The sequence below is a fragment of the Anguilla anguilla genome, chromosome 9, assembly GCF_013347855.1.
Source record: "Anguilla anguilla isolate fAngAng1 chromosome 9, fAngAng1.pri, whole genome shotgun sequence".
In the NCBI taxonomy this organism is placed as follows: domain Eukaryota; kingdom Metazoa; phylum Chordata; class Actinopteri; order Anguilliformes; family Anguillidae; genus Anguilla; species Anguilla anguilla.
Window position 1 is genome coordinate 21,857,504 of NC_049209.1, and position 13,477 is coordinate 21,870,980.

Genomic DNA, 13,477 nt, shown 5'->3' on the forward strand with positions numbered 1-13,477 from the left:
TTATTATTATTATTTGTTCTGTTTAGTGTGTTATTCTATTTAATCAACACATATGTAATTACTGAGTATGTGGTTTCACACGGTCGATGCTGAATATGTAAAAATGAATGTTAGTGCTGCTGAGATTAAGACACAGTGGCATGAGAAAGCATTTTCCCCCGCCTGATTTACTCCGTTATTACATGTTTGTGACACTGGATGGCTTCAGATCTTTAGACAAAATGTAATATTAGACTAAGGGATACTGAGTCAACGCAGAATGCATTTTTAAAATTATTTAATTTAAATCACCCATGTGAAAAAGTAATTGTCCCCTTAGTTAACCAAATTTATTGACAATTAGATTCATCCCCAAGCTTTTTGGGATCGTTATCTATGGACAGATGATTACAAAGTGGACTTTTTTTGGATGCTACGCATCCCGTTATGTCTGGCATAAAGCGAATACAGCATATAAGAACATCATACGAACAGTCAAACATGGTGGCGGTCGTGTGATGGTTTGGTGATGCTTCGCTGCCTCGGGACCTGGGCGACGTGTTTCATTATTGAAGGAGCGATGAATTGTGCTCTGTACCGGACAATTCTTAAAGAGAATGTCTGATCATCTGTCCGTGAGCTGATGCTGAAGAGTAATTGGGTTACGCAGCAAGACAATGACCCAAAACACAAAAGCAATTCCACATCTGAATGGCTGAAAAGAAACAAATTTAAAGTTTTGGAGTGACCTTGTCTGCAAAGAAGAGTGGGCTAAAATTCCTCCACAGCGACGTGAAAGGAAACTTTCAGGTGCAGTTATTGCTGCTAAAGGTGGCACACCCAGTTGTTGATTTTAAGGGGGGCGATTCATTTTTCAATTGGATGATAAGGGTGTTTGATAACTTTTTTCATTAAATGAATGAAATAATAATTTACATAATGTGTTTTGTGTTTACTCTGGTTTATTACTTTTGGTCTAAAGATCTGAAACCATTCGGTGTGAGAAATATGCGATAATAGAGGAAATCAGGAAGGGGGCCGAATGCTTTTTTCATGGCACTGTATGCATATGGTGTGAGAGAATGTGACAGTACACTTCCATTACAGTTGGAGGAGGAAATGTGCTTAGGCCCCACTGAGGAGTACTGCTCTGGAGCATAGCCACTTCCAGTGGAGTCTTCCCACATACACACGCGCACAGGCACGTGCACGCTGACATACTGTTGGTGAAACTAAGAAGCTGCTTTGCAGACCATTTGTTAGCAGGTGCAGACCTCAGGAGGGAAGATATCGAGTCTGTTTTATTTATATTTGCCCGTGTTTCGTACGTTACAGCAGTGTCAGGTTGGCACTGGTGCCTGGCGCGGTACCTCCCGCAAGAGGCTTCTCTGGTCCGTCGGGTGCCAGGAACGTAGCCGCGCCCAGAACTCCGGAGATGGAAATGCGGCAGCTGCGCAGGACTGCGCAGGACTGCGCACGTTCAACGCAGCAGCTCTGGCTGAGTAGAAATAAAAAGGCGCAGACGGCACATACTTCCCTTAATAATAATGCCTTGAATTTATATAGCTTTGCTCACACTTAAAGCACTTTACAGTGATAAGGGGGAAACTTGCCTCCACCACCAATGTGTCGCACCCACGTGGGTGATGCACGACAGTCATTTTACACCAGAACGATTCCCACACATCCGCTGAGGTGTAGAGGAGGAGAACAATTCTTAGCCAATTAAAGTGGGGGATGGTTTGGTGGCAGGTTGAAAAGGTCTGGATGGGAATTTAGCTGAGGTAACAGGGAAAGCCATGGTCTCATAGGACCTTGACCACAGCGATTCAGGACCTCGGTTTAACATCTCATCTGAAAGATTGTGTCTCCTACAGCACAGTGTCCCCATCACTCATCTAGGGCTTATTTAACCAAAGTGAAGGTCGCCCCCTGCTGGCTAAATAACACCACTTTCAGCAGCAACTTAGTTTTCCCAGGAGGTCTCCCATTAAAGTACTAACCAAGCCCATGCTTACTTAGCTTCAGCCATTCAGCAGTAGCAGGGTACATGTTGATATGGCTGCTGGCTAGTGTATGACCTCCTGAATTCATGGGCAGAGTTACAGCAATGTGGAATGAACCTATTTTTGGAATTGGCAAAAAATGTTATGAATAAAGACTGCATACAGTGAGGAGAAATGAATAGTTTTCTTGCCGGCATGGAGTACAAAAGTTACCCATCAATCCAATGTGCCGTCTCTATTCGGATTTAGGACTATTGATTTCTGTTATAAAGCTGCCAAGATCAGTTCACAAATAACATTTTTTTAAAAATATCTATTATTTTTTTCATGCCTTCGTTTTGTTCTTTGTTCTGTCTCAGGCTTTTGTGATATTCACCGTACAGATCCTCTCACAGATAATGTCATTTGCCCTACCAGTGAGTGCAATTCAGATGAAAGATACTCAGATAGGCATTTTGATACCAGGCTGCATAAGGTCAACATGAAATACAGGCTTTTTTTAAACAAAAAAAAGCTTTCTATTTGATCTGAATTCATTTTCCTAAAGGAACCGGTATAAGATGTACAATTACAAAATACAAAATCTTCTATCTTGTGTTTCGTATGTAAATGAATGAATCAAAAACGGCTCTTTGGTTTTTTTTATATGTAGATAGAGATGAGGGCACACCAGTAGAGATTTTCTAGGTTTTGGTCTCCCTGGAAATGGATCTGACCAGAAGAAATCACCCCACATGTGTTGCATATAATTGGAGTGACAACAAGCTTGACTGTTCCTCAGCTACTGTGGTAGCGCGCACCAGAAACAAGTTCTGCGATCACAATATTTTGATCCTCGTCTTTCAAAAAACAAACTTTTATGTGAAAGTGCACTTAAGACTGAAGGATCAGTCGTTGATCTCGCAATTATCACCACCAATCATTTAACATGCCAATCAGGCCAAAGCATATTGGAAAGCATATGTTTATATATTTATATGAAACTAATTCAAAATTGTTATAGAAAACTTTTCTTACCCTTATGTGGGCAGAATCCCGGAGAAGGTCTGCTCTTAACCTTTGCACAGGAGCACATGGACTCTGTCATTAGCACGCTGTGACTGAGTGTTCTCAAGGATGGAGTGGGTTTGGGTGGCTGTGGGCCCTCAGGGGCGCTGCTGTTTGAGTTCCTCTCATCGGCCTGCCGAGCCACTCAGAGACGCGGCTCTGGCACGCTCCGCCCGAAAAACGGCCGCTAGCCCTGGAGCGAGCGCAGCGGGAGGGGCGGGCGCGCGGGATGAGCACGCTCGCCTCCGCTCCGGCACAGCACGCTCACCAGCGCGAGCGCCGCGGCAACGCGACTAGGCGGGAGCGGTTTACGACTCCCGATCGGGGAGAAGAAGCGGTGCTGTGGGGGGGGTTAAAAAAAAGAGAAGCGGAGGACGAGCGCTCCGCCCTTCCTGCCGTCCGTCACCGGCGTCCGTCGCGGCGGGGCAGCGGCGGGTAATTGTAACAGATGAAGGAAAGGCCGGTACTGATAGGGCGGAAAGGTCAAAGCGGCGGAGATGGACGGGAGTCGCGCGTTGACAAACTGCGCGGGGAAAGCGGACCCGACAGAGCGGCATGTATCACTGCGCCGCGGCTCCGCGAGCGGCCCGGCCCCGAGGGGGACATAACTCAATCCCGCGACGCGGCGGCAAGCTCGCAGGGCCGGCCGCGCGCCGCACGCAATCTGCTCCGAGCACAACTCAACACATTACCTCCGTTTTTTTTTCATCAGTCTCCCGTTTGAGGCAGTCTTCGTTTGGGCATGAGCGATGCCGAGCCTGGAATTGTGGCTTTGTGTAAGCAGTTTCTGCGCGTGTTGGTTGGGGAGTTAGGGGTCGGTGGGGGGTGGTCGGTTTACTCGGCGAGAAACTGTGTTTACCTTAGCATAGCCTGCATTGCTATTCCTAAAAGAAACGGTCGTCACGGTAAACGGTGTGGCACGTGTGTTTGTCTGCGTGCCTGTGCGTGTCTGGTGTGTGCGGTGTGTGTCTGCGTGCCTGTGTGTGCGTGTGTGTGTCTGCGTGCCTGTGTGCGCGTGTGTGTGTCTGCGCGCCTGTGTGCGCGTGTGTGTGTCTGTGTGTGCGTGTGTGTGCCTCGTCGTGTGTGTCTGTGCAACCGTCCTCATCGCGATGGTGGCTCTTTCCTCTGCAGATAAACCCGAGGTGAAGATTGTGGTGGAGTTCCCTGAAGGACTGACCAGGGAAGGAGAGAATCTGGAGCTGACCTGCCAAGCAAGGGGCAAACCACAGTAAGGCTTTCAAACGGACCTTTCGCCAGTGGCGCTAACACTAGCCCGCCCAACGGGTCAGTGAAGCTTGTAATGTGCGCTCGCGTATCTGAACACGAAAGTTAGCTGCTGCGTAGGTGGATTTATTTTCAGAATGATATGGACATATTGTGATGGTGAATGCCAGCGTGTGCTTGATGCACACTGTACATCTTGTTTTCCCCCTCTGTCACGGGAGAACATGTTTAATTATGGGAACGTTTGACTGTGAGATCACTCGGTTATTTCAGGAGCAGGGTTTTAGCACTCGTTAATTAAACAGAAGTAGGGCTGTCAGATTCATATTCATATTCAAAATTTGTATGTTCATCAAATAACAGGGAAAAATTGAATTGTTCAAATTAACATTTAAACGTGTCTTTTTTTATCATTCGTGCACGCTGAAAAAACACAACTGTTGCATGATTCAAAGCGCTGTCTCTTGCTTCTGAATGACCCTTTTCACCGGTGTGCAGCCAGTCAGGTTTGGAATTTTTCAAAAATTGCCACATCTGATTAATGTTCTGCAGCATGAGATTATGAGGATGTGTGCGAGCGCCATCCAGCAGAGATCGCTGTAAATAAAAATCGGTTGGAGCCGAACAGCTGCAGCCGGTCACGGCGGGAGCTGCCAAGCCCGACGTGCCGGGAGCACACGCGGGCGATCGTGACATCAGCAGATTCTCTCTGCTTCCGTTGACGGCCGCCGTCGGCCTGCAGCCTGTGCGGCCAGTAACGCCGATCGGCAAACTTCCACAACGATGTGAGCAATCAGCCTTGTGGTTCACCCATGAAAAAAAAAACCAGGACCCCCCCCCCCCTCCTCCCAAGCCACAGAACTGGGATGGGGTACGAGGGGCCGGTATCTCTCCTCCCCAGACACGTCCTCCGCGTCCGAGCCATTTCATTTGTAAAGGTGAAAATGCTATCAACACAGCGAACGGAAAATTGAAAGTCATTTTCATTAGAGCGGGCAGAGGTCTGCAGTCATTACTGTCAGATAGCGCTGCTCCGGTCACACCTCCATTTTGTATTCCGCTTCGCACCCTGGTTTCCCTTCCCGTGTCCTCGTGCGTCCCGACGAGGCCGTTTTTCTGCAGTAGTCCTTACAGAGCTCTGCATTGTCATGCCGCCCGTGTGTTTTTTCAATCCTGGGCCTCGATTCTTTTCCCTCCCGACGTCTCTCACCGCCGTTGCGTCAAATTTGTTCCTTAACAAAGGCAGGAGATCAGTGATCTAACTTGAAACCATTTTCGTTTTCAGTTTGAGTTTTTCCATTTTCATTTTTATTTCGTTTTTTCTTCGGTGCCTTTTGAATTGACAGAAACGAGTTTTAACACCGACTCAAAACAAAACAATAAAAAAGGTGCGTCAGCTCCAGGGAAATGAAACCAATCCAACTACAGAAAACATGCAAGAGCATAACTGAATTTACTGTTCCTTTCTTTTTTTTCTTTTTTTCCCCCTTAGTGGATTTTGTTCTCTGAACTCTGTTCTCTGCTCGTGGGAGAAAAGCGGGCTTTTTAGATGCAGCCGATGCAGCGAACAAACAGTTACAGGTGTCCGGCTTCACCAAGCAAGTCAAGCCAAATCATCGACCATGTGCTCGTGCGTTTGTCAGCCATTAATGTGTGCTGACAGCCCTGGTAATAGGAATTGCATAGAGAGGGATGTAATGCTGCCTGGGTCTAAAGATAGCTCGGGGGAGAGTGAATTTCTATCACTTCTAACCGGGTGAGGTGTTGAGTTTGAAGGCTAGGCCAGGAAGTGTTCCACAACTGTGCTGCAGGCTGTGCCAATCCCAGAATGGTAGTATTTTACCTTCCACGGCAGAACAATGATTGGTTGGGATGATTCAGGATGGCTCCGCCCATTTCAAGGTTTTTGCAATATGACGTTTTTGCATCGTATTTCAAAAACCGCTGTGTTTTCACCGGAACTCTTCAATGTAGATAATGTAGAGAATGATTTTCACTGAGTGCCGTGAGTGACTACAGCAAGCACATAATATAATCAATAATAAATCATTTCCTCCATCTTGTGACCTGTCTCAACCCCTCTCGAGACCCAGAAGCTTGGTTGCAGGTGACATTTGGGTATTATGTTTCCGAGCATTGAGATAAAAGTTGTGACCTCTTTGTCCACAGGCCCCAGCAGATCAACTGGGTGAAGGTGGACGATGACGTCCCAGTCCCACGCCATCATCACGGGCTCAGGACCTGTTAATCGAAAACCTGAACAAGTCCTACAACGGCACGTACCGCTGCGTGGCGTCCAACTCGGTGGCGAGTCCTACGACGACTACATCCTCTACGTATACGGTACGCACGAAACGCCACAGCTCTGCCGAAGACGCCTTCCTCGTAGTTTTCACGGTGAAGATGTGACGTTTAACAGCGCACGGGGTTTATGTCTTACTACTGCATTTCCTTTTGAACAGGACATTACAGGCCCTAATCAGGTCATTTCCACGCAGAAATGTCTTGTGATGTCGCCTACTGTGTTCAGCAGCTGTTGAGAGGAGGGGGAAGAAAGATAATTATTTTATGAAAGCATATGCAAGCTCTTTTGCTCTTGAACGATTGCCAGTAATGATTAAGATGCTAAGCCCTTGGAAAAAAGACTGCTTAATTGCCTTCAATGAAGGCATTCTAAGAGTGACAAAGCAGTTCTGCAATGCAAGGAGAAATGTGTTTGAACGTGGTTGTGTTGTTCAGTCTGAGTAAACATGACCATGGTGCGTACACAAACACACGCACAGTGCATTAGTACAACAATTTTTTTTAATCTTTTTTTTAATTTTTTTTTTTACTTTGTTTTGCTAGCACCAACTTTCATGTAAAGTACAGGGTAAATGGTTTAGCTGGCTTACATGTAACTGTCAGCGATTCTTGGCAGGTAAAAAGTGAGTATCCAGCAAAACAGGAAGGATGTAAGCACAAAGTGTGTGTGTGTGTGTATGTATGTATGTATATATATAAAACAGTGTTCAGATTTTCCCCATTGAATCCATCAACTGCGGGCATAAATAGCTGCTGTCTGGCCGTTATACCGATAGCTTTGATGTCTGCGCTGCCGCAGTTAATATCTACAGTAATTCGGCGGCGGATCATGTCGAACATTAGACTTGCTAATGCGGGAGACGGGAGGCCAGGCCGAGCCTGTCAGCCGCTTAATCCCGCGTCGTGTTTCCATGACACCTGAGCGCGGGGGCTGTTAGCGGCGCCTCCCCGACGCGGGGGGGGGGAAGACGCTCCGCGCGCGCTGGCGACGGCGGGCCAGCGCGGTGACATCTGCTCTCTCCACCCCGCCCCTGATAATTATTCTTCGTCAAATTACCGGGTGACATCTGCTCGTCGCGAACGCGCCGGTCCCAGCCTGCACCGGCTTCGCCTCGCCGCCGCCACCGGCTCCGAGGGTCCCGGCGATATTCCGTTTTGGTCGAGCCTGTGAAGGCGGCACCAGGTTCTCCTGACACCTTAAGTTTTCCCAAATACAGGAAGGAATGTTTTGTTTCTGTTGGATATTTTACTGGAATGAGTTTTACCCTATCCCTATGGTTCTTTGAAACGCGTCGCATTGCTATGTCAAATTCATGCGTATTGGTGAATGTAATGCACTTACAATATTTGTTTGCGCGTATGTTAATTATATTTTACATGTTCACTCATTTCTTACTCCCTCCCATCATCATGGTAACATTAGCACAGCTATGCATTCTTCAGATAAAAAAATGAACACTGTTGGCAGGGCTGTGTTGTGATCCCAGCCTATGCAGGAGACAACAGCACAACAGGAGGATCCCTGTGACAGAAGCAGCAGTGTTGAACAATCCAGCACTTTGAGTTCAAGCAAGCAAATCTCAAATCTGAACAGTTTTTGTGACATTCTCCCCCCCCCCCCCCACCCTTTTTTATTAATCAGCTCCTTTTCCACTCGAACGTGAAGCACCGGCAACGGAGAGCTCTGGCGGGGCGGCCCAGGCTAAACAAGTTAGGCTGGGAAATGGCTGAACCCGGGCGTGTTCTCCGAAGCGCCTTCTCTGAGCCGGAGAGCTCCGCCGTACGGCCAGGCTTCCTCCTCCCCTCTGAGGAGCCTTAACCAGTTTACAGAGCGCTCCTAACCCAATAACGGCCTGCTTCCTCAGGGCCCCGGCGTCTCGGCCCCGGGGCCCGTCACGTCCCCTCTCAATCTCCGCCCCGCTAAGCTCCCCGAATCCGCCGCAGGGCCCCCCCCCCGCCGACATCCGCCGCCTCTGAAGTCCGGGACACCCTAACCCAATCTCTCCTTTCCTTTTGCATTCTACCCGTCTCTATATATTGCGCGATATTAGGTACAGACAAGTATTGCGCACGTTTTTCTGGACTTGTCTCAGTGACGCGTGCGAGAGCACCGCTGAGCCTGGAAATCCAATGTGTGAAAAACCTCAATAACTCCCGCCTCGCATTCAGTCTGGGTCACTGGTGTCACTGAGGGTCCGCGCTAGTCCTCAAAGCAGACTTCAGGAAGGACAGGAGGCAGCGCACGTGCTGCCTTTACATTTCCTGGGAAGTTCTGGATGCGTCCATGTTTGTTCATTTCATGGGGAGTCGGGGTACAAGTCAATAGCCATCGCAGCAATTGCATCTTATTGCAAACGGTGAAGCAAATGCGATTCCTTTGTGTTTTATCTCATTACCAAGGATGAGACCAATCACACATTCCCATGTATGGACACTGAGGGCCCGTCAGGGCTGTTTGAGTCTTATGGAAATTTCCAGAGCGCCCCCCACCCTTCCCTGATGCACATACGAACACACCTATAATTGTAAGTCCACGTATGACATTATAATGCCACCAGTTGAGTCCCCTTTCACACCATCCTAAGAATGCTATTAATTATTTGCTTAGCACGTATGCTTATCCAGAGTAACTTAAAAAAAAATAAACATTATCCGTTGTACAGCTGGACAAACACTGAATTGGTCCTATACTGAGTATAAGTAGCTTTCTTAATGATCAAAGAAAAAGGTTGTGATATGGGCATGGATTTAAGAAGCTTTTGCCAGTAACAAAACTGTACCCAAGTTTTTTTCTCCACAAGCACTCTTTAGGGAGTTAATTTGACCACAATGTATAGCGTTCTCAGAATTACAAGTTACCTGCCCAATTTTCCCAATGCCCAATGATACGCTCTGGCCCCACTATAAGATGCCATGGATATTTTAATTTCTGTTTAAATGAATGTAGCGCACTGAGATATCCAAGTCACATATAGAGGTATGAGGTAAAATCAAATTGCAATATAATTAAATATAACAAGCTGCAAATGTTAATTATGCGTGATTAACTGAACTGTACATACAGTATCTACATCTACTTGTATTAAGATCCTCTTCCCCCTCCAATTTTCATCATCATTGAAATAATGTAACGGGGGAAGAGGAAGTGGCACAAGAAATTGACTGAATTTGATTAATCTGCAGGTTAAGCAATGCTAATTATAGCAGGCAATTAAGCGACGTAATTTGCAATGCTTGGGCCTCGCTGACCTTTCATTTGTCAACAAAAGAGACGAGGCGCGCGGCGGGTGCGCTAAGAGCGTTGCCGGGGTGCGAGGAGCCCCGTTCCCCAGGAGAGTTATTTACTCAAAGCGACGGTTCTCCTGCTTAATTCCACGGCGTGTTTATTAACACGTAAACTCCGTCCCTTGATTACTTGGGAAGCTTCGCTGCAGGTGTGTGGCTTTTAATAAGCTGCTCTCATTAGTGTTGCCAGAGGAACGTCGTTTCTCTCTTTTCCTTTTCACTTCCCCCCCCCCCCCCCCCTTGGAGCCCACGAGTAGTCAGCACCAGCGCACGGCTGGCGCATTTTGGGGTTCTGATTTTTTTTAATTTCTTGGCTCTTGGAACACCCTGGCCCGCCGCAGACTGCCCGAGGCCTGCTCTCGGTCCCAAAAGAGTGCGTTTTTACCGCCGCTCTGCTAATTAGCCTTAATGCAGCTCAACCTCGTGAGCTCCATCTAACAACAAGGCCTTGCCAGGAGGAACGGGGGGCTTTTACTTTACTTTGTATGTTGGTGGGGTGAATTGGAGAGCCAGAGTACTGTAGCCCTCGGAGGGGGTCCGGGGGCATGCCCCCCCAGAAGATTTTTTTTTTTTTTTTTAAGAGCAGCTGTGAAATGATAATTTCTGGTGAATTCTAAGGGGAAAATACAACTACTGATCAGTATTTCCCAATCACAACATAAAGTCCCCATGTTTACTATTTGATAAATTAAAACATTTTCTCATTATTATGCTATATTATTGTGAGGTGGGGCGGATTATTTGTCCTGTTTTTTAATATTGAGGGAGGGTGTACACCCTTGCTCTGTGTACAGAACCTGACGTGAAAATGTCAAAGAATGGCAGTTCTGGAATATAACGCACATCCGTGGATTTTTCCTTGCATGTCAAACTCAGGGCTTCCGAGCGGTGTAGCCAGTAAAGGCACACCCAATCACGAGCCTTGGAGCCTTTACCTCACAGGTTACACTGAGCCCAGCCTGTTATAAGCTGTCTGTGAGTCTGCAGAGGTGGGATTTGGGTAACCTAGGGTTACGCTTCCATTAGCTGCCAGCTTTCCTGTAGCGGTCCGTGGCCCGTAGTGTGGTAAATAGACACTGCCCTCTCTGCTGTGCTGCCAGTGCCGGGCTGGGTGGCATGGCAGTGGCTCCAGGGGCACAGCAGTGTGTAATTCAAATGCTCTTGGTAATTGAACGCGTTCACCTTTATGCGTCTTGCACCACATCAGCGTCTGTTATAAACACTGTGCTTGCATGAATCCACTGAGATAAAAACACCTAAGAGCTTCTGCGCAGAGTGGGAGATGCTGAGGGAGATTGAGTAGGATTACTCCTTCAGGTTTGTTATTATATTATATTATTATTCATATTCTATTTTATTGTGAGGTAACACCGGCCATAAAAAGTAAAAAATACTTTTAATTAAAAAAATGGCCCCTCAAACAAATAAGCAAAGATGTCTTAGGAAGACTCTGATGAGGAAATCAACAGGGTCCATTAGCCCCATATTTTTTTAATGCATCAATCCTGGGTGGCTGTTTTTCGCCGTTAACAGTTCTCCCCTCCGATGCCTTCCTCCCGGTCCCCAAGTGGCCACCGCCACATTTTGCTGAGACGCGCGCACACCCCAGACGGGGGTTGTGTGTGTGTGTGTGGTGGGGGGGTGGGGTGCTCACGAGGGAATAAGAAAAGTCACAGATATTAAATATTGAGTCTGTGTTCTCATCTTCCATTAGCCTACCTGCGCCCTGGGAGTTTGCTGCAGTCCCAGCGACTTTAGGGAAGGGCTCCTGTCAGGCTGACTGCAGTCTTAATGAGGCTCGCACCTCCAGACTGGCAGTGATTCACGGCCGTCTTTAGTAAACACATCAGCCCGACACACGGGCGCGCGGAACAATTTGAAAGTCAATTAGCGGTCTTCCGCATGTATAAGTGTACTTTTTGTACTTTAAAATAAACATGGTTAGTATTCGCATATCCAAACAGGCTTAAGGAAATTTTTTTTTTTGTTTAATCCCTCCCTCCTCCAGTCCAAATTTTTAATGAGCTATTGACACCCTTGATCCCTGACATCTGCTGAGTGCTCACAGTTCGTAACCGGATAAAGCCAATTATGTTGCACCACCACCGAGCCGTAGTTTGGCTCTGACATGTCTCGCTGCAGCACACCACTGAAAATTCAATTGGTTTGTTTTGGCAGGTCGGCCACCGAAGTCATTGCTCTCCCGCGTTGGCTAGGAGTGAGAACATCTCGGCCGATGAACCACGAATGGGCGATAACCTCAAATTACGAGGCTGACACCGAGGAATATTAATATTACGGGAGGAGTGGTCAGAGGGAACGACTGAGGTTTTTAAACCTTTAATGAAAATGTGAACACCAACAAATGTTGCCAATGAACAGTTCAATCTAGCCAAAACATAATCATTTTATTTGGTTAATTGTATGCCTAGGCTACAGTTAATTATATGCGCATGATACACCAATTTATTCGTATCACGTTAAATATCGTATAAAATAAACACGCATTTGACTATATGTGTGTGTGTGTATCATTAATAACACGTGCGGTTTTTATGTGTTCGCTAAATAAGCTTCTCTCGCCGTCTGCGTTTGTGACTTTGCTACCGGCAAGATTCTTCAGCTAATTTGCATTTTTTTTGCAGTCATTAGAACAAATGCAGTCTATGGAAACATACCCAGGGCAGCATCATGCATAAATTTTCCACGTCTTATTTATTTATTTATTTATTTATTTATTTTAAATAAAACAAGGTCGTTCGGCGTGCTCATTTGTACAAAGTCTACAGACATGCTTTGACATTTCAGCAGCTGGCAGATTAACAGAATAATAAAAACCTGCCTACACATCTGGTTAGCACAGATTTCCTAGCACACATTTGAACCCAGGTTTTGAAAAGAAGAATTGCATTGTTTTCAGAACTGCAACCGGTGATGGGGGGAAAAAACAAACATATGGCCCCTTTTATCTTTTCTGATCTATTACTTTTCCTGATGTGCCCTATTGAACGGTTGATGTCAAAGTTTTTGGGAAGAAGAAAGTAATGCCACAGAAGATGGCAGTAGCTTCCCCATCTCAGAGCACAGCGCCATGGAGCTTGTACACCAGGACTGTACACTGCGTGTCCCCTCGGCCAGAGCGATTAGAGCGTAAGCACTGCGCTGGGAACTTTGGCGGCAGCGTTCACGGGCCCCTGTTATGAATCACCATAGTTTGGGACAGGTAACAACTTTGCTTTGACAGCCAGGGATCTATAAAAGTGCTTTATTGACATGCCAAACGTACAAATCTCTGGAAGCACTCTGCCTTCAGGAAAAAAAAAAGGGACTTCTCATCCTTCTTAGGTTGAGGCACAGAAAAACGTGCTTTGTGTGGACCCTGTCAGTTTGGGTTCTAGTCGGGGCGGGATCAGTGGAGGACCCAAGAAGGGTGGTTTAGTGTTGGGTCGGGGTACGCCACCCAACCACTCAAAGCACTCCCAAAATAGCATTACTTTGCGGGCTCTTAGGTTCTCTGTCTGAAAGATCGCCGCTTCATTTAGGCAGAAACTCCTTCCGAAGAAAATAAAGAATTTGGAGTTGGGGAGGGGGGGGGGGGGGGGGGAGAGCCCTCTGGCAGATTTGTTTTGCTG

General features: G+C 46.9%; 1 protein-coding gene across 1 annotated transcript in view; it reads left to right on the top strand.

Moving 5' to 3' along the window:
- cadm1a (cell adhesion molecule 1a) overlaps positions 1-13,477 on the top strand; it is a 266,838-nt gene that overhangs the window by 217,177 nt on the left and 36,184 nt on the right. The window contains 4 exon segments of the mRNA XM_035433933.1: positions 4,164-4,260; positions 6,426-6,489; positions 6,492-6,558; positions 6,561-6,599. Of these exon segments, the coding sequence (XP_035289824.1) occupies positions 4,164-4,260; positions 6,426-6,489; positions 6,492-6,558; positions 6,561-6,599 (267 nt within the window).